At 37.0% G+C, this 27,319-nt stretch overlaps 1 protein-coding gene and 1 long non-coding RNA gene across 4 annotated transcripts in view; one reads left to right on the top strand and one right to left on the bottom strand.

The window, feature by feature from the left end:
* Positions 1-5,435, bottom strand: part of LOC142406190 (uncharacterized) — a 213,550-nt gene extending 208,115 nt beyond the window's left edge. For both annotated transcript variants that reach the window (XR_012774492.1, XR_012774493.1), the window contains exon 1: positions 5,404-5,435. This is a non-coding gene — a long non-coding RNA (uncharacterized LOC142406190). The remainder of the gene's footprint in view (positions 1-5,403) is intronic.
* PPP1R42 (protein phosphatase 1 regulatory subunit 42) lies at positions 1,518-26,513 on the top strand. Of its 2 annotated transcripts, XM_075494780.1 has the most exons (10): positions 1,518-1,625; positions 2,079-2,168; positions 3,114-3,324; positions 6,240-6,406; positions 6,854-6,992; positions 9,155-9,271; positions 15,137-15,254; positions 16,549-16,677; positions 17,948-18,101; positions 25,727-26,513. In XM_075494780.1, exons 3-9 carry the CDS (start codon positions 3,196-3,198, stop codon positions 18,082-18,084), a joined length of 936 nt encoding a protein of 311 aa, XP_075350895.1. In that variant the 5' UTR covers positions 1,518-1,625; positions 2,079-2,168; positions 3,114-3,195; the 3' UTR covers positions 18,085-18,101; positions 25,727-26,513. The 2 variants fall into 2 exon arrangements, with proteins under 2 accessions (XP_075350895.1, XP_075350896.1); XM_075494781.1 differs by lacking the exon at positions 16,549-16,677.
* Positions 26,514-27,319: the final 806 nt, after the last annotated feature.

Below are 27,319 nucleotides of genomic sequence, written 5' to 3'. Positions count from 1 at the left end.
CCAGGCTGAACAGTCCCAGCTTTCTCAGCCTTTCCTCAGAGGAGAGATGCTCTAGAACCTTAATCATCTTCATGGCCTTTTGCTGCTATGCCCATGTCTCTCCTGTACTGGAGAGCCCAGAACTTGACACAGTACTCCAGGTGTGGCCTCACCACTGCTGAATAACGGGGCAGGATCACCTCCCTCCACTGCTGGTAATACTTCTCTAATGCAGCCCAGGATACCATTTGCTTTCGTTGCAGCAAGGGCACATGGCTGGGTCATGTCCAACCTGGTGTCCACCAGGACCCCCAGGGCCTTCTCTGCCAAGCTGCTTTCCAGCTGGTCAGCCCCCAGCCTGTGCTGGTGCCTGGGGGTGTTCCTCTCCAGGTGAAGAACTTTGCACTTCCCCTTGTTGAATTTCTTGGGGCTCCTGTCAGCCCATTTCTCCAGCCTGTCGAGGTCCCTCTCGCTGGCAGCGCAACCCTCTGGTGTATCAGCCACTCCTCCCAGTTTTGTGTCATCAGCAATTAATTAATTAATTTTAGAAGGCACCAAAAAGGTTGGTATAATATGGATTTAAAAAAAAAAACAAACCCAAATTGGGATAGTGTTTTACCATAGGAAAAATCTATTAAACATTTGCTAACTTTTTTTTATAGAACATTGCTGTTAACCACAGTATCCACTCAATTTATTAAATCACAGAATCACAGAATCATATAGGTTGGAAAAGACCTTTAAGATCATCGAGTCCAACCATAAACCTAACACTGCCAAAAACCACCACTACACCATGTCTCTAAGTACCTCATCCAAACGTCCTTTAAATACCTCCAGGAAAACCATTAACCCTCCTAATTTAAGCATGGGGGAAATGAACCACGTAATTTTGTTTTTGCCAGTAACTCATGCTCACAAAAAAGCCTGGCATGCAGGAATAAGGGGTAATACCAGATGGAAAACCTGCAGGTAAACAAAATTTAAGAACACATAGCATTATTAAGATATTAATAAGGCAATGAGTTCTTCATAGGGCACATGTTGTTTAAAACCCATTTGCATTAGCAGGTTTCAAAGTTTTCTTCTGGGATACTCCCGTTGCGATTTCCTCTTCTACAGACTCCTAAAGAGGGCTGACAGGCCCCAGCTAGCCGACGGGCCACCCTCACTGCAGGACATGCCTGTGCCCCTGACCTGTGGCATACCAACCCTCTTTTGCCTGAGAGGCATAGCCAGGCCCATGACTGCAGGCTAAAAAGCAACACCGACTCCCCCACGCAGCTCACCCGCGTGGACCCATAAGGGGTCTAGCCAGGGGAGGCAAGGCCACTAGCGAGCCCGAGCAGCCCTTTCCCCCCGCCCGCGGCCCAGAGCCGCTGAAACGACGGCGCCGAAGAACCCCGCCAGCCCGTGCTAAGCCCACCCGAAGCCGTGCGCGGTCCGCGACTGCGCAGGCGCAGCCCCCGCTCTCCCTCCGCCTGCGCTCTCCTCAACGCTGATTGGGTGGGAAGGGCGCGCGCCGCAGCAGGCGGTGGGGGCGTTCTGCCTCCTCGGCGGTTGGCGTGTGGTTGCCGCGGCAACCAGGGGCGGCGGAGGCGCTCGCGCCTCCTCTCTGACCGCCGTCCCGCCGCCGCGGCCGGGAGGTGAGGGGGAGAGCGGGGTCGGGGCAGGCCATGGGGGTCTGACCTGGGCCCGCTGGGGAAAGGGTGGTTTCCTCACGGGACGGACGCTGGGGAGCGGATCCCGCCTCTTCCTTCCTGCCCCCTACCTGTCCCTCTTGGCTTACGGGCAGTGACATCAAAGCAGCCTTCCCGCGGGTTGTGTTGGGTGGCGGTTGGTCCTTGTCGTCGTCAAGCCTTCTGCTGGGGTGGGGAGACGGGGACGACAGTGTCAAATCACACGGCTCTAGGAGCGGGGGGGTCGAGGGAGACCTGCTTCACGGAAAGCCCCCGCGCTGGCAGCCCGGCTTTTCTTCTGCTGTTACTGCTTGTTTTGGAAGAAGGTCTAAGAAAAGGCTCTGAAAGGTATTTTACGTAAAAAAGCCAGAAAGAAGCACGCTTCTCAGTAAAAAAAAAAAAAAAATAATGTCCTTTCAGCTTTCCTTCTTCCCTCACCTTTTAAAAAAAGGCAAAAAAACCCCAAACCCACACGGATAAGGGGGAACTACTGAGCTTCAGCCTTGCTTAGTAAGTAAGGAAGTTTCTTCTGTCTTCACAGTTTCAATCTTTGCTTTTCCTCAATTTCTCATAAATGTAATACTGGCAAGGAGGATTCTTTGTGCCTTGGTTTGTGTGGCTGCGTGAGTTTTAGTATTGGGATGCTTTTTGCTGTCTCCTCGGTTGTTTTGATACACTGATGTGAGGATATTATGTAGTGGCGAAAATACATAATGTACATTATATTATGTACTGGCTAAAAAAGCAACCTTTTTATTCTGAGTTGTTATATTTGTTAGGGTATTTTTATCCCCAGACCATTTACACATCCAGTTTGAAATATGTGTCTTGCCTTCTTCCCTCCCCCCCATTCCCCGATTTATAAGCTCACTTGGAACGATGGCCAGAGTTTAAAAATAAAAGTTGGTTTTGTTGTGAGAGCTCTACAGTATGCCTCAGTGCAAAAACCCAGTTTTTCACTGTGCATAACAAATGTACATGCAGTTGTGTGCATGACAACAGGGCTGTGCAGATGTATAAAGAGTACTGTAGCTTTATACCACTTCTCACAGCAGTAAAACCTGCTGTAGAGAGTGATGTATTTTCTAACTAATAATTAGGTAATGAGCTGCCATTAATTAGTTATTTATGTGTGAGAATTACTTCTGCTGTGGACCATTGCACTCATAGTTCTACTTGAAAAAGATGAAGACTAGGGTACAACCTTCTTAAGCACACTGAAACAACAAATCAAATATAACAATGTATTTTAAATGTTATTTAATACACTAAAAGTTTGAAAAAAATGACAGCAAGAAAGGAGTAGGTTTTTATAAGCAGCAAAGACTATACATAAATGTGTCACTGTAAGCAAAAAGGGAATTGGTGGGCAAACATCACATTTGAAGTATACACGTAAGCTTTGTTGAAGATCAGGCGTACACGTCATATAACATTTTCCTTTTTGTTTTTAAGGCATTTTATAAAACTACTTACAAGAGCACTTGGAGTACACTATTAAAAGAAGCAGTAGAGCAGTTTGGCCTATTACAGAATTATGGTTCGACTAACAACAGACCTAATTGCTAAAAGCGTCAGTCACAAGAATCGCAGTGAAGAGGACTTTGGACAGTATCTGCGAAAAATAACTCATCTGAATTTATCAGATAAAAATATAGATGCAATTGTAAGATTTATTTTTCTTCATTCCTTTTAACCTGGCTACTCAAATGTTTTGCAGTTACTGTTATGATGAGTTATTTATAGTTGGCTTTTAACCTGGCTACTCAAATGTTTTGCAGTTACTGTTATGATGAGTTATTTATAGTTGGGCAGACAAACAAGCAAATCCAAGTTTCTATTTTATAACAGCTATATTACGTTTTAACATTTATATTGACTTGCAATTAAGCCTTAATAATACATCTGTTTGGCAACATGCTTCAGCATTCCCTGCTGGTACTGTGTGCAACACTGCTTCTATGTAAAAGTGTTTAAATGGATTTAAATGTATGTGCATTTGAAATGTGAAAATAATCTTTCAGCTGTAACTTTGCATATAAAACATCAAAGTGGGTGACTGTAACTCCAACAGTCTGCAGGGTTTCCTATTATCGACCTGACACTTTTTTCTTTATGTGGCAAAAATCTTGTTGAAGTATTTTACTTACCTGAAACTGTGGAAGTATAAATAGTCTGTGTAGCACACAAAAAGGATATTATCAGTACACTAACTATTTTTGCCATTAATTAATTAAAATAGAAAATCCATGTAAGCAATTACACAAGAGAGATGAAGTGTTAAAAGTGAAGTATTTTTGCAGTATTTCACAGAACTATTACAGAAATCTGCAGCTCTAAAAAAAAATTCAAAACAATTTGCTATTTTGATTATTTTGTACAGTTGCTACATTGTAAAGGAGCTTTCAGGAAGTCATCAGAATGGAAATTATAACTCCACTTGCTTACCTCTTTAGCCACTTAAGAAAGAGAATTTTTCAAATTAATTATTTAGACCTGACACTTCTCCTACAGAATACAGCCAGGCTGTTGCCATTGAATCAGTAGGTGTAGAGCTTTGACAGCAGTGCTTTAACCCTCTTGAAATCTAGCTGTAGTGTTCTTGGAGACTTTAGGTCTGAGGTTAAAAAACAAAGTTCATATTTTCAGCAACAGTTTGTTTTTTTATTTAAAGACTTGTATTTCTTGATGGTTACCTTTATAAAAATGTGAACTGTGGGATAGAAGAAGATGTAAGGAACTAGTAATTTTGCAGATCGGATTTTTTTTTTTTAAAGGAAGTAGTAATGATACTACATACTATTAAGTGCAACATTTTATTCTCATTAAGGCCATATTTTTTCTAGTCTTTGGAATTTTACAAAGAGTTGTTAACTCGCAGCACAATCTTTTCAATCTATCTGTGATTCATTCCTTAGATTTCAGAGGAAGTCTGAGAAAGGAAAGGGGATTTTGGGAACAGGATATAAGCCAAGTGGGGTTAACAAATTTGGACTGGTGGACTAGTGAAAAGTGGCTTTTTCAAATTAGTCAGGCTAAAATCTACATTATTTTTTTTAAATTGCCCCCTGGGGCTTATTCATTTAAAAAATAATCCATGACCTTTTCATTTTCAAAGACTAAACCTGCAAACTTTACCCAGTTCTCCTTCCTTTGAGTTTAGTAATAGGAAATTTATACAGGTTTCAGTAAGTCCTGAGTTAATTCAAATCCCCTCAAGATACCGAGCACATTTTGAAATTGCTGAACCCTGAACAACTGAATTGTTGTGTATCGTGGATTTCTGCTTTAGAAGTGTGATTTCAGTCAAGAAGATTAAATAGATTGTTCTATGTGAAGAGCTCCAAGCAAGCAAATGGGTTTATTCAGCCCACTCCTAGGAATGTGCACAGCTATAGCAAGTTACTAATTTAATCAGTCCATTTGATTAGGACTGGTTCATCAGATGCCATAGAGAAGTTCTACAGAAACCCTCATAAGAACATGTGACCTTTTAGTTATTTAAGAAGAATACATTCAAAGAAACTTGACATTCGAGTGGAGTCTTTGTCGTGGTTTAGCCCCAGACGGCAACTAAGCACCACGCAGCCGCTCGCTCACTGACCCCCCCCCGCCCCCGGCGGTGGGATGGGGAAGAGAATCGGAAGAATAAAAGTGAGAACACTCGTGGGTTGAGATAAGGACAGTTTAATAGGGAAAGCAAAAGCCACGCGCGTGAGCAAAGCGAAGCAAGGAATTCATTCACTCCTTCCCATGGGCAGCAGGTGTTCAGCCATCTACAGGAAAGCAGGGCTCCCTCACACGTAATGGTTACTTGGGAAGACAAACGCCATCACTCCGAATGTCCCCCCCTTCCTTCTGCTTCCCCAGCTTTATATACTGAGCATGATGCCATATGGTATGGAATAGCTCTTTGGTCAGTTTGGATCAACAGTCCTGGCTGTGCCCCCTCCCAGCTTCTTGGGCACCTGGCAGAGCATGGGGAGCTGAAAAAAAGTCCTTGACCAGTGTAAATACCACTTAGCAACAGCCAAAACATCAGCGTGTTATCAATATTATTCTCATACTAAAACCCAAAACACAGCACTACACCAGCCATCAACTGGAAATCAACTCTATCCCAGCCGAAACCAGGACAGTCTTAGACTCAGAAGTATATTAAAATACATTGAAGTACAAGTTTTTGTATAAATCAGTATTCCTTTGCCAAGAACTGGTTTCCATTACGTCACTGAGGTTTGATGGAGACAACTATGCTAACAGTTGTGCTTTTCTGAAATCCACCTGATGAAGGCAGGAAGGGAATGAAGTCACACAGGATGTGATGTACCTGCTGATGATGGTGGTAGTCCTCAGCTTCTGTACGGCAGAACAGTAATGATAGATTTTGGTCTAAAATCTATGCAGGAGATGACTACTGACACTCAGTTCTTCTAGGAAAAATAGTTGTTAAAAGTGTTTGTTAAAGATGAAAATGTATAAATCATGCAGCAGAACTTAAATATAAAAACAATCAACAGCTTCCAGAAGCAGGCAGTGAGTGAACTCTATGTAGCATTAATTGGTTATTGTTTATTTCAGGGTGACCTCTCGTTGTGTAAAAATCTTAGAGTTCTGTATTTATATGATAACCAAATCAGTCAAATCCAGAACTTGGACTTTGCTTCAAATATAACACACCTTTACCTTCAGAACAATTGTATTACATGTATAGAAAATCTCTCATCGCTGAAAAACCTTGAAAAACTGTAAGTTGAAAATCATGTATTTATTTTACTAGTAAAAGAATAATTATTGCACTAAGAAATTTTAAAACTTATGTAGCCAGTAAGGTCCTTTCAGCTCTTAAATGTTGCTTTTCAAATAAAAGTAATTGCTTATGATTTTTTTAACAAAGTGTTCTATGATATAAGTAAAGTGATGGCATATCATCTTAACATATTTATTTGCATTGAAATTATTTTCCTTTTTCAGCCATTTAATAATAATAGTAGCAATATATAAAACCCCTAAAAACCCCTTGGATCTGTTAGCTGTATGTTCTACTCGCATGCTAGGTTATTTACTTTTTCTATTATAATTTCCAAATATTATTCAGTAATACTTAAATTATTTCTTTTTTTTAATATATTGAGGCCTTATGTTAGCGCTTGCTTTCAAAGGATATTAAATCCATTTTGTGTTCTATTCTGCAGGTATTTGGGGGGCAACTGCATCACTGTAGTAGAGGGTTTGGATAAATTAGAAGAAATAAGGGAGCTACATATTGAAAGTCAACACCTCCCTCTTGGTGAAAAGCTCCTGTTTGATCCAAGATCTCTTAGGTCCCTGGCAGTAAGTACATTTTGAGAATGTCAGTGAGCCATTAATCAGTAGATCAGTATTTTTAAGAGAAGTGATTAGGACTTGATCATTGTGTGTTTTCCTTTTCTCCCAGTTGGTGTCATTCTTTCAAATTCTACCAAGGGACTCCCATCCCCATTCTCATATAAGCAAGGAGTCCAGCAAATTCTACTTCTTCATTTATTTTTGTATGAAAGGTGGAAATAAGAACAAAGAGAGAGAGGAAGTAAGGAAATGTATGGATGCCCTATACCAACAGAATATGAATAAACTAAAAAAGGGGTAGGAATTTATCACAGTTAGTTATCTTAGTCTACGTAGTTTGTAGTGAATTAGTTTGTTGATACTTCTCTGATTGTTACATTAGTTTACTTACTGCCTCCTGTATTTCTCTAGAGAATGCAATGGCAAAAGGGGCCAACAACTTTTTTTTCCTGGATATTAAGAACAACACAATCAAAAGCATTCAGTTTTAGTTCTGCAATTTTTCTGTTGTGGTATGTCAAGATTTCAGGAAAGTCAGCTTTTGAAGTTTTCTTTCAACGTGTTAGTTGCTCAGTAAACATCAGATGTATTGTTGAAGTGGTTAAAAAAATATACTTTATTTACTAATAGATATAGTTCTATACTAAAAAAATAATCTTGCTGTATCTCCCAAAGTGTAGTCAGGGCTTGATGAGGTTTTTTTGTGAAGATGAAGAACTTGCTGAAAAGTGAGTTCTTTTGTTTATGTGTAGATCATAAACATTTGACCTAGCTCTAATTCTTGCTGTTTTGAGATTAAGTAATCCAAGACACGTATTGCCATTTTCCTTTAATAGAAATGAGCCATTCCTGTGGGAGCACTTTTACTTTGTTCCTTCTATATTGGAGAAATGATGAAAGTAGAGGGAGCTTATATTGCTATAATCTTTCCAGGATAACTCATATACTTCAGTGTTTTTCAGCATCCTGGCCTAGAGTCACTAGCATTTTGTTCTTCATGGTTTTTGTTTAAGGTCTTTTGGAATGGTAGGTTTTTTTGTTTTGTTTTTTAAGAAACACTTTGCATTCTTGACCATGTAACATCTTTGTGGAAGCTACATGTAAAAACATTCTATTTTTATCCTTCGAGTGCCAAGTGTTTCGTCCCTCTTTAAGACACCACTTCTTAACTTCACTTTCTTCAGTCTGTTTCTGGCTCTTAATGCTGTCAGAGATGAAAGAGCCAAAAACATGGGACCATATAGCACTCTGTGTACCACAAGCAAATGTTTTGATGATGTCAATATCATGAATCTTTTGACTGAGGAGATTAAGTTTATGCACTGTGTGTATCAGGATGATACTGGTAATTTCTGCCTGCAATGTAGATCTTGGTCAGATTTTAGAAGGGGGTTACACTTCCTGTATACACGGCTGAGATAGACATTTCCTAACTAATGGTAAATCCCATTTTAGAGATGGGATTTACTCACTGGACTAGCTGCCCTTTTTCATCTTCTAGAGATACAAGCTTCTTGTTTCTTTTACGTGAAACTACATTAAGTATTTCCTGAGATAAACAGCTGAAACATATTTACTTTTTATCTAGAATGTAAAGATCTCTCTAACTATTGTCTGTTTCAAAAGGCAAAGTGCATTATGTGACTCACTAGTGTTCCAAAGAAGGGGCAAGGAATAGAGGTATGTATACCAAGAGGTTTGTAGGATCAAGTCTGAAAGAAAAACAGTATAGTCCAGCTGTTAAATGAGACTACGTGGGTATCAGATACGGATTTCAGCTCTGTGCAGTTCAGATGTAACCTTGGAAAATGCAGTCAATTTCCGTGTCTGCTTTGTACTTCAAATGTAGAGTTAGTAGCACTTGCAGAACTGTGTAAAGCATTTGAACATGTTTAGAGAAAACCAAAAATTCTGTATTTACTAAGAATTCCTGAAATATTTGAGAAATAATCCTACTTTGGTTTGACTTCAAAACCAAAATAAACAGCACTTTAGGACAAGATGCAAGGCCAACGTAAAACAATGTAGAGGTATGTGGTAGTTGTACGTGTGTGTTTCTGCTTCATATGCTTGTTCTTCCTTTAAGAGAATTTTCTGTAAGAATTTACAACTTGACTCATGCGTTGCATGAAAAAAATAACTTTCTTTTTCTGTTTTTCTTCCTCCAGAAATCTTTGTCTGTGTTGAATATCAGCAATAACAACATTGATGAATTAGAAGAACTGGCAGTTTTGGAAAATCTTTCTTATCTTAGAGCAGTTGACAATCAGCTTCAACATATGAAGGTATTAAAATAAATATTTGTTCTATTTAGTATGGGTGATAAGAAATCAGTCAAATCCATCTTTATCACTACATAGATGAGTAAAAATAAACTTTACTTCTACAGTTACTGAACCTCTGACTTTCCAAGCATGCTGTCCTTTCTCATCCAAAAATCTTATTGAGATTAAAAATGGAAAACCGTTTATCTATGATGTCCAAATGTCCTTTAATCCTACATAAAGTGGCAATTGTGAATGCATCTATCAACTGAGTGGTAAATGCATGGAAGTTATAACTATAATATAATATGTCCAAAGTCTAGAGTTAGTGTGTATGTTTTGGCCATCTGAGTGACTATCAGTGGCTTAACTTGCAAAGATGACGTGGCCCTTATTTGTTAATTAACTTGCAATATGTTACTATACTACAGTTTTTAATTCTCTATGTTAATGTAAATAAAAGCCACTTCTTGGATATCAGATAATCTAGGTGATTTTGCAGCCATTCTAATATCAAAATGACTTTTTGACTATTGTTGCTGGAGTAGCATAGGAAGTAGTTGTCATGAAAGTATACATTTAATTTCTTTCATAAATTTCTGGCAAGGAAAGACATGTCTTCATAAGCAAGAGCTCTAACTTCCACAGTAGCAGCTAAAACAAATTAAATAAAAGTATTTATGCTCTTCCTTTTGCAGTAGTGAATGTGGTTCACACAGAATGTTCTAGAATTACAATTTCCAGCTTATCTTCTCAAAAAGGAACACGAATATTGGCCTTGTCACTTCTCATTATTTTTATAAGTTATGATGTCTTCTACTTCTTGACATAAAGAGCAGTTAAAAAAATAATTTTAGTGTCATGGTAGTAACTGAATGTCAAATTTATGTTGAACAGTATGCTGACAGCATCATTGCACAGTGGAGGCATGGTACAAACTTTATAAATGACTTAACACTCTTTTCATTTAATATAAACCATAGGCATTAGTGTTGTGCTGGTTTTGAAATTTATATTTTTATTAATAAATACTAAAATGAATTGGCTTAAATCGTAACCCAAATTACCAAGACAAAGCCTTGATTAAAATAAACTGTTTCATTACTGGTTTGCATATACATTCTATTTCCTTAGAAAAGTTAACTTTCATTGGTTAGTAATTATTAAAATAACTATTCTTATCACTTCTTAGAACACTTAATATCTTTTACATTAAATTTGGCAGTTATTTTTACTAATGAGGAGATTCCAGTACTTTGTGTGCATATTCTAGTAATTTTCTAGGTCAATATACTTCATTTGGACTCTTCATTTTTTATATTTTAATATTAAAAAATGTTGAATGATGCATTTCTTTTTTACTAGAGGATTATTAATGTATTGTATTTCAAGCTGTGTTCCTGGCTGGCCGTTGTGATTGAATTCATGTCAAAATACAATTCATGTAGGCTTTTGCAGGGTAATTAAAACCATATTGAATGTGTTGGTTATATCGAAATAACAGTAAGCTTTTTAAAGTAGGTGGTTTCTCCAAAGCTTCCCTTTTGAAGAGGATTCATTTTCTAAATAAAACTTACTATAGTGATTTTTTAATTGTATTTTTTATTTCTTATAAATACAAAAGACTTCAGTTGTGATGATCTTAAAAGAAGATTGTCTTAGCCAAAGAACCAATTATTTTTAAGAATGAGGGTGCCAGTTCAGAGACAGTGTTTTCAGTATCACAGAGGAAAAACCAGTATCTTCTGAAGTAGAATAAGGAGAGGACGAAAAGACTGTATTATTCAGTAACTGTGTGTATATTATTTAATCATTATTAAAAGTCATTATTTCGTCATCTATTTCTGGTCTGGAAGACCAGAGTTAATATTTACCCAAATCAATTAGACATTTAGATTTCCATGTTACACAGTCAACAGCATTTGAAAAATCATGTGGTTAGCATGTGAGTTAGCTGCTGCTGCTATCAGTTACACTTGGATCAAGCTCTGGTAAATTTTGAAAGTGACTGTCCTGAGTGTTTTCTAAACAATCTCCAAGTTTTGAAAATATGGAGCAAATAGGGTATTTCTATTCATATCCTTGCAGGCCCGTAAAATTAATGACCATATTGAATGTGTCTAACATACAGTGTGATGCAGCTGGATATCCAACTTTCCAGCTACAATTACTGTGTTTTAGAGATTACATTTTAGTAGGGTCTACTTATCACTAATATAAATTCTTATTGAAATTAAAAAAAAAAAAACTATTGAAAAAGCAGTAGGCCATGCAAACTATAAAAAAAAAGTCAGTTTTAGCTCTATTTAAGATGCTTTAACTTAGAATGAACATCTAGCAGAAGAACAATTTTATACATCCACTAACTGTTTAAAAAAAAATAGTTGAGGAAAGTTTTAAGTACATTTCAATTTTTTTTGCAACCCTGAATTTCATTATTTCATGGCTTACATTATTCTACAACTGTGATAGCTGAAAGGATTTTAGGGAGTATACAGTTGTACTACATATACTTAATTGCTTCTGCTGGCTGAACTTGTTACATGCAGCAAAGGCTCTTTCATTCCCACGCAAGCTGCCTCCATTCTCCTCCCTTTTGCCCCTCTGTTTTCAAAACTCTGAAGTATACCTCTTTTTCATGCCAAAGGCTCTACGTCCCCTTTTTTCCCATTCCTGCTTCCCCATCACTGCCATCAAGAACGTCCCCAGGAATGTTTGGCATTGATCAGAGACCGTGGCAGTTCTGCGTGACAGAGAAGTGCCGAAGAGCTCTGTTCCCAGCTCTGCTTCACCCGGTGGGAAGAAGAAGCTGTAGAGGAGCCATCCAGCTCTTAGCAGGGCTGGTCAACAGCAGTGATCTGTGTAGCAGAGGTAGATGGCAGCAGGAACAGTATGGAATCTTTGCAAAAGAGGGAAATGTGAAAGGCATAAGAAATGCATGAAATACAATCTTCTCATGTAGACTTCTTCTCACTTTTGTATAATTAGTATAATTATTTTATATCTAACAATTTATCTCAGTTTTTCCACATTATTATGAAAACCCATACTCCCTCGCTTTTCAACAATGCCACATTGATTTCAGCGTAGTCGAAAATTAGGGCTAGTAAATTCAAGCACTTAAGGTTCTGGCTAATTCAGGGCATTGTTAGCATAATTAACAGACATCAAGGCATATGACCTTGTTTCACATGACTGAACAGTAGACAGAACAAAATGAAGTAATTTTTCTCAATTCATGCAAAATAACTTACTATGACTAGCTACCACATGTAAAAAGTATGTCTTAGGTCAGTTATCAAGAATATAGTTCATTTTAATAGAATTGTTTTTTCTTTGTTTTCTGTTTCTTGCTACTTCATTTATTTATCCTGTCGAGTTTCTGGTTTACTTTAGTCAGGTTCACAAGGACTTCTAGGCTGCAGTGCATTTGGGTTGGAATACTAAGGGAATTTTTTAAAAACACTATTCCTATTAAAAAAAAACCACAACTATTCCCATTTACAAAAAGCCAGAATATTATTTATTTACTAATTACATCAGTTTTGGAAAGATTATGACTTGTGTGAGTATTTGAATAGATAGAGAAAATATAGCTAGAAATACCTATAAAAATCTGTATTTCCTGTCTTTAATTTATTCAACCTCTGCCCAGTATTGATTATGACAAGAGGATATCACAAAAGATGAATTCATTCGCTTCAGAATTTAGTCAGGAACAAGAGAAAAATTATAGATTTTCTCAAATAGATTATGACAGGTAGTCAAAATGGTGACAAATTGCTGTCTGTAGATGTAGTTAGGGCAGTTGGACTAGACGTTTCCGATAAAAACTGGAGCATACTGGTCAAATACCAATTCTTAAATTGCCATCATTAATTGGTAAAAACGTTATTGCCAGCACTACAGCTGCCTACTAAGGCACTTGCCCTTCCCCCTCTCCCCCCCCAATGGAATATAATTTGCTCGTCAGTATTTTGTAGCAGACCTCAAAGTGATAGCATGACATGATCATTTATCAAACGGAGACTGCCCAGAAGAGTGTCTGGTCCCTTTAGTACAGCTTATTGAAAGGCTGGGAAGTGAAAGCACTTTATTAGAGACAGGAAGGCAATGAACAACTAGAGCGTATCGAAAGGGTAATCATATTTCAGCACAGGATTAGTGTGCTCTTAGATAAACATACACTGGAGTAAGCATGTTCTGGGTCATTTATCAAGTAAGTAACAGCTAACAAAAATCTACAGGACTCTTTGTATACATTCATCAAAGTTAAACTGTATACATTTTATTTCAGTAATAGACAATTTTGTGTTGCAAAACTATTACTTGAAAAAATTCTTTCTAGTGAAATCTCGAACACATTACAGATTTCAGTGACAATGCCTGAAAGCTCAGGTAAGAATAAATAAATATGCTTGCTAAATGCTATTTCATTTTTAATAAGCCTAGCCTAAAATGTTTTTCACCTAAATTGTTGTGTTTGTGATTAAGTGTTAGCACCTGAACTGTGAGGGTTATCATATTGCTATTCTGATACATGCTGATAAAGCTTTGCTGTGTAACATTATGAGATTTATCAACATTTCTTCATGTGGACTGGTCCCCAGAGTTTCTTGCAGTGTTTTATCAGTTTTGCTCTTCACAGAACCAAACTTTTGTTCTCCGTTTTTCTGAAAAGACGTTATCATCACTGGATAACAATAGATGATTTGATGATGACGGTGATATCATCTTAGAAGAAAAATGATATGGTTTGGAGGTGTGAGGCTGTGCTGCCACTTCCTCTTCCATGTGATTTTTCTAAACATGTATTATATAACTCATAGAATATTCCCAGGAGGATTTTCTACCAAGGGAGTAGAGCCTGCAAAACTGGAATTCTCCTTGCTTGCGTTACCCAGGTGATATTCTAAATTTGAAGGAGCTAAGAGATATCTGCCTTGCTAGATACTTCATTATTGGCATCAAGCTACAAAATTCTACAGACTTCGCAGTTTAGAACCTGTCACATTATGATTAGTAGATTTTTTCCAAATTATTACAACTGTAGAACATAAATTCTCTTCCTCTTGTATTCATACGGATTGTTTTGAATCCCTCCTTAGGCTTTTCACACATATAAGGAAGCCTATCAATAATACAGTTAAGGGAAATTTTGAAAAGAAAGTATTTCAGAAAGTAGGGTATCTGAGTAGAAAGGACCAATCTGCTAAGGTTTGCATCCTTTTAGCTTGAATTTACTGTATTTAAAAGACAGAAGAAGTTTTATCTAGGTCATACTGCCCTTGGGTAAGCAGACAGAAACCCAGATGGAGAAAGGTATATTTCAAAAATTTCACTATTTGGGCCAATACAATAACTGACCACCCACAGTTATGTAGGGGGGGATTACTGTTTCTCCTGTAAAATACAGTTTTACATATATATAAAGAGAGAGGCAGTCTACTGTGGTTTGCATGATTAGCCTTTTTTAGAGTCTGTTCTCTTCTCTGTAACATATTTAGTCTGCCACAGTTTTTTCAAAATCTAATCAGACGCTGATACTCTAAGGGCTCTGTGAGACCATGGGGATGCATTAACAGATGCATTTTCCATAGCTGGGGATGCATTTTCCATAGCTGGCATTACTGTATCCTTAAAAATGCAGGGGTTTCCAACTGCATCACTATTTCTTCTGTGCAGTTATGATATATTCCGGGAATCGTACGCACCACTCTATTTGAAAATGCACATTCTTAATGTGCATATTAATACATGAGTGGTCTCATTGAAGTTATTTCTGTGTGCAGGATCTGGGCCTGGCTGAACAAATTGTGCTACTATTGAATTTTACTCTGGAGGGAGCAAAATAATCACAATGTTCTGTTCTTGTATCAATTGCAGGATTTGGAGGTTGTATTAAACAAATGGACAAAGCTACGCAGAATGGATCTTACAGGAAACCCCATCTGCCACAAACCAAAGTACAGGGACAGGATTGTAGTACAGTCACAAACTTTAGGTAAAAAATAAAACCAATAGCCAGCCCCAAAACCCACCCATAACCCTCACTGGTTTAGGAAATAATTGATACATTAATTATTCTTGAATTGCACTATGTATGTAAACACAATTACTGCCATCGATATTTATGTCAAATGATAAATTTTTAATTTATGTACAGGTAACGTAGCTAAAACTGCTTATGTAATCAACTGCACAAACCATGTTGCTTAGCTTTTGCTATTAGTAGTAATCATTCATTTCATAATAGATGATTGGTGAGATTGTAATGACAGTAAGACTTTCTTGTGTTCGTATTCCAGATGTTGAGAAATTGATTTTCAAAGATAAGTTTAGTCTACTCCCCTATCGGCCTGTAGTAGTTGCTATAGGTGTTTTAGTTGTACAGTTACAGTCGTACAGATCATACCTTATCATGTTTGAATTTGTTATATAACATTTGTCCTTAAAAGCAGTTTACACTTATGTTATTAATGTATTTGCTAACCTTACCGTGATGCAGTTTACATTATTATTTTGAAATAATTTTAGCATGGAAAGCAACTTAGTCTTCTATATGTAAGTATTCATACTGTAGAAACAAGTAAAAAATATCTGCTCATTTTTTACTTTTTTGGATAAAGGTGGCAATTATCTTAAAAGTTGTAATTACAGAACTTGTTTTTCTTTTTTCTGAGAGTACAAAACATTGGCCACTAAGAAAAAGAAAAAGCCTATCTGCACAATGAAAATAACAGTGACTTAGGACAGTTCTAACGCAACCTAAATTTGTGGCCAAGTGAGGTATTTCATTTGACTCAAAAATGCAGATGCAATCAAGGAAACATAGAGCATAAGCTTTATGGCACCTAAGTGAGTAAAGTTAACCTTAAAGAGCCAAATTTGCCTGTCTGTCTTCATGATCAGTAGGATTTCTTGACTGCGAAGGCATGCAGTTTCTCTCTCTTAACCTGAATTTCTGCATCTATATATATATCTTGTGTAAGAGCATAGTTTTTCTTCAAAACTTTCTATAAGGTGTTGCACATTAACTGAATGTGAAATACATATATTTTCCTTGAAAGTTATAAAAATAATAGATGCTTTCTTTTGTAATTAAGATGTGTTAACTCGCTCTTGCAGCTTGAATATGAACATCAAGCTGTATTGGATATTTTTTTCACCAAAAGACTAAAAAGAGAAAAAAAGATTTGAAGAGGGCAAATACAGAACCAGTACACATTACATACAGCTTTGTACAGCCTTTTAGTTAACTTCAGGTATCACAGAAAATGTTCTCTTCTCTTTGGCAGAATCCCTTGATGGGAAAGAAATTAAAGAAATGGAAAGACAGTTCCTAATGAATTGGAAAGCCTCCAAAGCTGCCAGGAAAAAAAAAAAAGAAAGAATGACAAATGAACATGCAGCCTATCTACACTTTTGTAAGCAAACTAATCAATTACTTCATGATTATTTGCAATATTATAGAAACAATAACATAGCAGCTAACAGTAAATATACCAGGAATGAGACTTGTACTGGTGGTGAGACTGAAACACAGGAGTAGAAATTGAACTTTTACAATATAAAATTTAATTTTAGCACTAGCTCATGTGGTGGTTTTTTCCTCCCATCCCAATCTCCCAGAATTATGGAAAGGAGTAGCTAATACATTTTGAATGTTTGTAAATATTCATTATTACTTTCCATATTAAAAAATAGAGTGTTGGGCATTCTAGAATAAATATGCATGACATACATCAGACTTTTAAGATCTATTTGTTGATATTTGATCTGTGTAAATTCCCAGTCCTTTTAAAGGCCTTCACAAGATACATGTCTAGCAGAAGTAAAGGTTTTAAACTTGGAAAGAAAAAAAAAAGTCTTGGAGGAAAAAAGCCTTAAACCGAAAAGAAAAGGCAACAGGTTCTTGAAGCAGGAAAACAAATTAGTTTTGAAACTCAAGCAAAACCTGAAATAAACTCTGAGTTTTTGTAAAAAATGGTGGGGTGGGGGTTGTTGTTGTTATAGAGTTGAATGCAGATTAAAACATAAATGACTTAACAGCATGTCTTGCCATCTTGCAGGATTTGGAAACAGACAGACTTTAAATTACTTAAAATGGTTTGAATGACCATATTTATAAAATAAAATAAAATAAAATTGGTGGCAGTTACACTGTTGTTTTCAGAAGATAAACTGTGATATGTAACCTGGGGGAGAGAGCATGTTCTTTGTAGCCATAGTATCTCAAATTATTAATCCATGGAATCTCATGAAGGTCAGTTATTTTTGAAAACATGAACTGAAAAGAGCTCAACCTGTCAGTCTCAGCCCCAAGAAGGTTGCAGTTTGCTCAGTGTTTGGAAGCCATATGTGAATGACAATGGTTCTGAAAGTAATATTCTGTCTTCTGAATAACTACCGATATAAGGAGGTGCCATGTAATTGAATTTACTCCCTTCCAAATAACTCTACCTGAGTATGAATACCTGCTTTAATATTCACCTTCATCAGTGTTTGCAGCATTGTCCATAATTTCACCAACGTTTTCCATTCTCAGTTATCAAATTTGAGGCATTTTACCCTAAGGATTACACTGTTTTCTATAACAAGATATACTGGAACCTGTGATCAATCATACTGAATATTAAAATAGATGTGCTTTGACTTGGGATATTGAATTAAACCTTTTTTCTTTGTTTTCTGCAGCTGACTTTGAAACACCTTATCCTATTCTTCCCTTTCACTACAGTCACTCTGCAAAAGAAAAACCAAATTTTTTAGTTTTGTCTGAGATGCACAAAGTTAAAAGAGAACCTCTTTCAAGAATCCTGGAAAAAAAATAAATCAGACGAAAACTCAGGTATGTACCTCAGACATCTTCTCTTAGTTCTGTTCGTTATTGCACATACAGCTCTTACTGAATCAGTAAGAAAATGAGTACATGAAGGTAGAATTTCATCTGAAATCAGTTTCAGGTTTTTTTAACCATGTTATAACTGTTGTCTTTATTTCTTTGAAAGACAGGATAATAGATTTCAGTTTCTGGTTATAAATCAGTAGACTAGCTAATAGTAATAACTTTACTCCAGAGTTACTAGTTTCTGTCATATGGATTTGTTTGTAATCTTCCACAAAGGTAAAATAATATAGAAGTTAATTCTTGGAAGTAGTTACTGTTAACAACATTGGTGAAGGTTGATCCCGTGCACGCAGTAATATGCAGAAGGAGAAACAATCACTTTTCATCATTATAGCTTACTTCTAATAGACATGTTCCAGTGTATTATATACTTCATTAGCATTTTCCTACAGCATTAGCTCAAGACCGTCAAGATAATCAAGAAAGAAAATCTGACGTGTGTGCCTTACAGACATTTAGACATTAGATGAATTTAAACAATTTAGAGTTTAGCATATGTATTCCTTACTCACATAAGCAGCCTTGTGAACTCTAATGCAACTGTTTGTGAAAATAAAATCAGATCATAGGGATTTGCAGTTTGGGACCTAGAGTTTTTCCAATTTTACCTGTAGTAATATTTTAGTTCAGTATTTGGGACCTAATATCACTCCTTCCAGATTTTTAATGCTACTTTCAGCCTAACTGTTTTATTATTTATCAGCTGTACTGGCCAACAAAAAAATCATCATTTTTGCAATGCTGTAGATAAAATAAATAAATAAATTCAACTGGCACAGGTATTCTTTTGTAACTAAACTACTAAATGTAGTGTTTTATTTTACATTCAAATCAGAATTTATTAGTATGTTTGAAAATTTAACTAGGCAACATTTAATACTATTTTATTGTTGACAGCTTGCTACTTTACATTCCATCATTGTTGTTCCTACTGATTATTTGTTCTGACTAAAAATAGCTGCCTTTCCCTTGAGAAGGGAAGAAGAATTACAGATCACAGAGCTGCTCTCTTCTGAAGTATCATTTTTGTTCTTCATGTGACAATGGATATATTCCATCTTGAAAAGAAACGGAACTCATTATATATGTGCCCATTCTTGAATTTTTTTCCTGCTGCAGAAGTGGAGAAGTTTAAAAACACTAGTTATCACAAAATAGTACTACTGTGTGATTATTTTCCAGGGAATAGTTCAGGCTTGTGAAATTTAAAGGGTACAGCCTAATACTCATGCCATACAAACATGCATTTTTTTCTTTTAATTCCATTGTAAAATGAGTTTATCCACATGCTCAGTGTTCTGTCAGCCTGAATTTCATCTTTATTAGCATTCTGTCTTTTGGGCCAGGCTGAATAAAACTACGCTTTTCATTTACCATTCCCCTTAGTTCTAATAAAGGATGGAACATGCATGTACAGCACTTCCCAGAAAGTTGTTTTCTTCCATGTAAGAACTTCTGCTATCTGCTTGGAGATAAAGCATTCCGATTCTACTCTACTACGTTGAAACGCTGTCCAATTGTTGAGCAGCTTTGCTTGACAAAATTTTTCCCAGTATGATGAAGCTGGAGTACAATCCTGGCCCTGTTGAAATCCCTTTTGACCCTAAAAAGGCAAAGATTGCATCTTCCATACTTGATTGGAATAAAATGTCTATATTTGTATTACTTTACATTTGCAAATTAAACAATTTGAGTGATTTTTTTGTTTCGTTTTGTTTTTACTATTAGTCTAGAAGATTTTACTCTGAGTCACATACAGGATAGAATAAACTACAGTCAGATGACTTGCATTTAATATTTTCAAAAAACTTTTAAGCGAGACTTATCTTGGACTCCGAAGGTTGCTTTACATTACAATTTCATATGTAATCACTGATCTTGAGACGTATTCTAATCTTGTTACTAGTGGAATTCTTTGGAAAACAAAGAGTCTTGAGAATTAGTTAAAGGTTTGTGAACTCTTTAAAATGTTTATTGGGGGGGGGGGGAATAACTCAAAATACAGAAATATTAATTCTCAGAGTATATGCGGATTTGAAATAATGACAAATCACAGTATTCCCTTGCCAGATCCAGTAGTTAGGGGTATGCATAAATGTGCCCACATGTAAAGCGAGGAAATTTTGTCAAACTGAACAAATAACCTGTATTGTTTAACTGAAATTCAGTATCAGACCAAAGAAATCAGTGAATTTTAATCCTACCCTCTGTTAGTCAGATAAATTATTCCAACAGATGTTTCCTCTTTCCCTATACATGCTAGGGGATATTTGACCTTGGCAACTGAAAACCAGGCATTAAATACCTTTTAAACCTACATCTAAGATCCACTGAGGATTACATATAGGTTGAACAATGAAAAAAAACAGTTATTACGAGATTACTGAAATATGTCATTAATCTTTCCTTTTCGATGATATAAAAACAATAGCAATTTTATATTGGATTTTAAGTTAGTTTTGAACATTTAGAGAGAATTATGGATATTGGCAGGAAGTCATTAAAAGAAAACAAATAATTTAACTATTTTAAAGATACCTAATACCTTCCAATGGGATACAGTATTATTAATTTTTCCTGAGTAGAGAAGTTGTTGAAATTTCGATGTTGTAAACTTAACCTGTAACCAGCAGTTTCTGCCCACATTTCCTTACTCATGGAATTGAATATCATAGTAGGTATTCGTAGCAATATCGTAGCAATTCCGAATTTGGTGGGAAAGTCACCTTTTGTCTCTCCAGTGTATGTTATGTGATTAGCAATATGGTAATATCCTTAAATGATATAGTCAGCATATAATAAGTACACTGGATTGTGTCAACTAATCATAAGCCACTCTCCCAGCCACCATGCACATCCTGTATCGTTCAAGTTCTAGCACCAATGGAGGGAACTTGCAGTGAGCAATGTTCGTTCTCCCTCTTCTTAGCTCTTTGGCAGGTGCTCTTATCAACATTGTATTTATTTATTTTATTAAATATTTATAAATGCCTTGAGGTGATTTATGTGGTCTGAAATCTATACAGAGTAATGTATATTTGATAACAGGTAAGAATATACATGTTCTGCATCTCTACTGAGCTTTTGTTTGTATGAATCTAACTGGCATTATAATAAATAGAATTTTATTAAAGCCTGTTATATGACAGGTTTTTGGGGAGGGCTGATACTGAGATAATAATGCTTGTTATACCCAAAACATAACTTTTACAATCATATGTTTATTGCATATTACAGAATATAGTTACCTTAATTGAGAGCTCCGGGTAACCTAAATCTTCTTATCTTACTGAATATCAATTTCAGCAAACTTCTGAAAATTCAAAAATAAAAAATATTTGCAGCCTTGGCTTCAGAAAAAGGAGAAATACAGAGTTAAGATACAAACCAGTGCAGTTTTAGCTGTGCACCCTAGAGCTGGTTTTAGCCACTGAATAGCCTACAAGCACTCCAACTGTATTCAGAATTAGTTGCATGCAATATTTGGAGATACCAGCTGGAGCACTTTGGCAGAGCTGAGAGCACGTTTTGAACAGACCTGGAGTGCCTTTCCCAGCAGCAAGGGCCCATCTCACTGCCTTTCCTTGGTGGTGGTGTTGAAGGAAAAATGCAAACATCTCCTCAGTGAGGTCTAGAAAGTATCAATCAGCAATTAGTGATGAAGGCTGCGGAAAAGAAATGTAAGGAATTTGCTTGCCATTGAATTATTCAGCCATGATAGGGGTTTGAGAGGAGTCCCTGTAATGCTAGATAAAGTGTAAGGATGAAGAGATGAAGTGCTGAAATGAAATAGCGCTGCTGAAGCAGAGCTATTTGAATGGAGATCAGGTATAAACAGTCTCTGGTTACTGTGGCCCATGTAAGGTTTCAACAGGCAATTCACCACTTTAGTGGTTGGTTGCCTTTTTTCTGGAGGATATGCACCACCTGCGAAGGTGAGTGCGAGTGCATTTGTAAGACCATAATTAATGTTACAGTATTGCATATCTTCACGGTATTTTCTGTATCCATGTTTACAGTCTTGCTGAATTAATTCAGCTGAATGTGGTGCTGAATGATTCTGGCCATGATAATTCATAATCTGTTTAGAAGCAAAGATATAACTTTCATTACAAACGTGCAAGATCATGTACAAACAGCATTATCTTCTCTCTAAACTTAGATTTCAGTAGCGGTCATTACTGTGGTAATAGAAATGGTAATAAAAGAGTCGTTTTAATAGGTGCCAAATCTGTAGTACTTAACACTGCCACATCATTCAGCGTCCCAAAGACAGTGATAAGAGGCATCCCTTTTTGGCCAGGAATTCTGCTATTTACCTGGAGACTACTGATTTGGAAATTATCCGTTCTTTCCTGTGTCCATGCCTCCCCACTCCAGTTCTCTGTGCTGCTGGCTGTGCCCGAAACTGGGAAAGAGCAAGGACCTAAAATACAGTAACAGAACACACACACTAACAGACCCCCTGTGCCCTTGAAAAGAATACATGCTTTTTCAAATCACTGAGAGAGAGTGCGCGTCTCCCGATGAGCAGATTGCCAGCTAGACCACGTCCTCCTACGCGTCTGGACTGCCAGATATCATATAGGCACATTCTTGTCGGGAGGTATATGCCTGCTGATTGGCAAGCTGGCAGGAGCACATTTGCTTGCATTAGTCTGCTGCCTCTTCCAGGAGATACGTGCTATTTCCCAGACCTTTAGAAGATCAAACGGCACGTGCAACTTGTCAGCCGGTAGTAGGTCAAAAAATTACCAGGGCACATCTGGGTCCGCAGGCTGCAACACACTTTCAAGAACGTTGAAACCCAGACTGTTTGAAACCTTCTACATAAAATACATGAATATTTAGAATCATTTAGGTTGGAAAAGACCCTTGAGATCATCAAGTCCAACCGTAGGTCAATAACATTTTAAACAGAATGCATATATAGAGAGGGCTATATAGAGAGTGACTTTAGAGTGAGTTGCATCTTGTAAATGGCTCCATCAAAATTGTATCAGGAATGAAGTACTACTTGAGGATGGTAAAATAAACAAAAAGCAAACTCAAATCTTTGCATATCTATTTTTTAGGTGTTACGTGGTCATTGTAATAGTTATTAGATAAATGAAACAGACATTCAGTATGCCGTGTTTACTTTTTTCCTATCCTTAGATCTTTGTTGTCAGTACTTTCACAGACTACTGTTGAGATAAAACCTCAAAACTTCATAACGTTTTTAGGCGTTAGCATTGCACGTTTTTTATTGTGTAACTAATTTACAAAATTATAAAAATCACTTTTATATACACAAAGCATAAATCAAATTAGCAAAGTAAAGAAATAATGCTGTGTTTTCAGGTTTTTAAAACAGACACCTGCATGAGAGATTTAAAAAGTAATGTGAGGTTAAAATAAAGACTGCTACTTGAATAGGGATATATAAATAAATTCTGTAATACCTCAGTATAACTCTGGAAGCTCTTCAGTTGAAGTCAGTTCCAATAAAGTAATTTACTGCAATGATACAAACACTGTTTTGCTATCTGCCTTCCTGTATCCTACCACACATTCTGTAGGCATACTCCTATATCTGAAAAGTCAAAAGCAGTTGCTTTTAACAACCTTGAGGTGAAAAAGCAAATCATTGTGCCCTCATCTAGCAAGATGAGACGCTACATTTTGGAGGCCAGCGTTACAACCCCTAGTTATAGAGGAACAGCTATACCTCCTCAAATTCACTTCCAGCACCCGGGATGCATCCCATCCAGTTGCAAAGAGTTGGATGTATCAGACGTGCCTTAGCGTCTGACATCGATCATCATCTACTGCTGGTAGTACTTCTCAATCATCATCTACTGCTCGATCATCATCTCGATCATCTCGATCGTCATCTACTGCTGGTAGTAGACTCGATAGTAACTCGAGTCTACCAGTAGACTGGTAGTAATTCGATCATCATCTACTGCTGGTAGTACTTCTGCCCACTAAAAACTGTTGCGAGGACCTAGGAGGTGTGAGACCAGGCCTTGCCAGTGAAGAGTCTGATGGTTTCAGAGCAACGCGCAGTACTGGTGCAGCTTTTTGGTGTGTTAGAAGTGCCAAAAGGGCAACCAAGTAAGGCAGCGGTGCTTGAACACCTCCCCTTGGTACTGCTCTGACCCTAATCAGAACGTACGTATAGATACTTAAGCTTTGTAATCCCTGTGTACACACTTGAAATTTAAATCAGTAACCAATGAAAAAACCCTATTTTTCTTCAATGTCACATTAAAAATAGTGCAAGGTGTGAGTTAATTTAATGCCATAGTATTTTTTTATATATGCAGGTATAAAGCAGCACATAGAACTGCCTGTGATACAAGCAAAAAGTTCTGAAGTTGGGGAAGAAGGGGAAAACAATAGCCAAAAAAATTGAGTCAGTGTTCAAGGTGTGCCCGTTGATTTTTCAGGATGAGGATTAAGACACGTGATCTGTGGAATCAGACACATGGGAAAATATTTAAGACACATGGGAAAATATGTCACTAATTCAGAGTGTAACTGATAATAATAAGGGGATCCGAAAGCCTCTTCCATGGTTTCCTTATGATTTTTTATCTTTATGTACTGTGAAAAGTAGCTATCCTGACTAACAGAGCTCTGAGGGGAATCAATTAATATGTGAACCTGCTTATTTACAGTCACTAAATGATAAATGTTATCTATTGTGGCCGTAACCAATACATTTTACTTTGCTAGAAAAAAAACAGTGAGTTTTTACTTTGTCACATGACCTTGAAGGATTCTAGGAGTTCACTGCTAAAAAAAAAAATATGTATTTGAACCTTACCTCTTCAATCAAATAACACTGTAACCAGAGACTACAGAAATGACTGACTGCATCCTTCTGTTCTCTTAATTCTGAGCAGAATTAATGGCTGCATCAGAACCAAGATAAATCAGAGCCAGCTGTGAAATGATCCATGTAATAGCCTAATACTTTAATTCAAAAAGAGAATTGGAGCAATAAGATCTTCCTTTCTTGGAGAGTTAATATATTACACTGTCATAGTAATCACTAATTACACGTCCAGTAAAGTTGGGTATAATCAGTTACGCATAGTTTGTAGTAAAATGTTTTGGCATAAAAGACTGGGTCTTATTTGGTTTCATTTATAAGAGAAATTGCTTGGATTATGACTAAGATTTTTGTTTCCTGTGGAACTTGAAAATTATCAGTACTTGATACAAATTTATCTGGCCAAAATTGTTAACTGTCACCATTTCTGTGTGTGGAAAAAGCTGGTCAAGTTTGTAATAAGGGAATGTATAGTACTCCAGATGGTCAGATTATGTCAGTTCAGCTTCGTCTGCCCTCAGTTTGGCACTGGTTAAAAGAAAGGGCTTTCACTGCATCAGTCGATATCCTGGCAATAGGTAAAGGCCTTTTCTTTCATCTGCAGCTTTGGTAACACTGCTTATAAACTTTATAGAAATGTTGTGTGGTCCTGAGAAGCGTTAATGAAGACAGGAGCGTTAGGGGCTTTGGTGTGGTTCTGACGTGAAGGCCTCATCTGTCTTCTTTGGTCTCTGGGATGTAGGTTGAGGAGGAATCTGAAGTAACGGCAGAAGTAAGTTGAATTCTAAAAGCCAGAAGTTACAGGATGTGAAGATTTGGCATGCTTAGAGTCTTCCTTCAAGAAGAAAGGAGCTATTAGCACATGATTTTTGAGAAGATCTGTAGTCCTAAAAAATAATTTTCATCATTTGGATTTTTCCAAGTTCTGGTGAATAACGTGGAATAGTTGGAAAAGAAGGCACAAGAAGATTAATGATGTCTATGATGGTTAATTTTTGGATTGGGAATATTACACATTAATTTCACTTCAAATTCTGTTTTAAGTAACTGGGACTTGAGTTTGGCTGCTTTGCACTGGTTTGAGAATTAAATGAACACTCAAGACTTCTGATATAGGAAAATTCCAAATGTACAGATAAGGAAAGGAAAGCCCAGATTGCAAATTGCCCCTGGAATAAAACCTTTCCTGAGGGAGCTTCTCTGGATGAATGTCAGCTCAGCATCTTATGCTTGAGACCCTCCCTGAAATAAGAAAGGAATTTTTCCTGAAGAAGGAAATCAGGATCTGTCTTTTTGCATTCGATATTTTGTGTATTTTGTTATCGTTTATATTTTATTGCCCTTTGATAAAGATAATTCAAATAAATTTAACTCCTGCATACATTCTCCCCTTGAACAACAAGATCTTTACCTTCATTATAAAGAAGCAGCTTTCCAAAACTAAGGTAGTAAATGAGTGGTACTATAACCCCGAGGTGCCACTTGCTTCTGTTAAAGCTAGTGAGTCATTTGCCTTCAAAATAAGAAAATACAAAACAATAAACAAAGCTCTGATGTGTAGCTGTCGTTATTAGTCCATTACTGAAATTAGTATTAACCGAGCACGATACTTCTTGTTTTAGCTGTCGTCATCAGTGATATTCAGGTCGAGGGAGACAGAAAAGCATACATTTAAAAAAGTTGTTTCTTGTTTAGGGAGTTCCCAGAGGAGAACGTCAAGACTTTTGGTGAGCACGTTTAAAGGGGCAGCTGCTGGCTGACTGACTCAGCGCAGCGCATTCGGAAGTCGCCTCCCGGGCTTTATCGCACGGCGGTACCTTGCCACCTTACACTTCCCTCTGCCTTACACACACCCATTTAAAAAGGTTTAACGGATTTTTAGTATTTCTCAATGTGGGTTATGCTGCGTAAGCCATTTAGAGCGTGACTTACCTTTCATAGGTTCTGACTATTTCTGGCTTAAGGATTTTAGTTTCTTGTACATTAAATAAAATATTTAAGAAGACCTGATGAATTATTCCCTGTTCCGAGTGGGCCATGGGCCACAGAGAATCCTGCCGCCAAGCAACTCACTCCTAACTAAAGCAAACCCCTATCAAAGTCTTCCACTGGTGAAACAGCAAAGTGGGTCTCGGTCTCTCTGGCTCTAATCTCCCTCTCACTTTTTATATTCCGTAATAGCTTGGCTACATCCCAGCTGCATACACGTATGTTTAGTCCCATTCTTTGGCCTGCTCTAAACCCTTGCATTTTAAGTCTGCAATTCCCCTGGAGTGCAATCATCCACACTGCCATTTAACGTATAAATATTCACACTTCTCCAGCTCCAGCAAAG

Source organism: Mycteria americana, chromosome 2 (genome assembly GCF_035582795.1).
Source record: "Mycteria americana isolate JAX WOST 10 ecotype Jacksonville Zoo and Gardens chromosome 2, USCA_MyAme_1.0, whole genome shotgun sequence".
In the NCBI taxonomy this organism is placed as follows: Eukaryota; Metazoa; Chordata; class Aves; order Ciconiiformes; family Ciconiidae; genus Mycteria; species Mycteria americana.
This window is presented reverse-complemented; position numbering and strand designations above follow the sequence as displayed.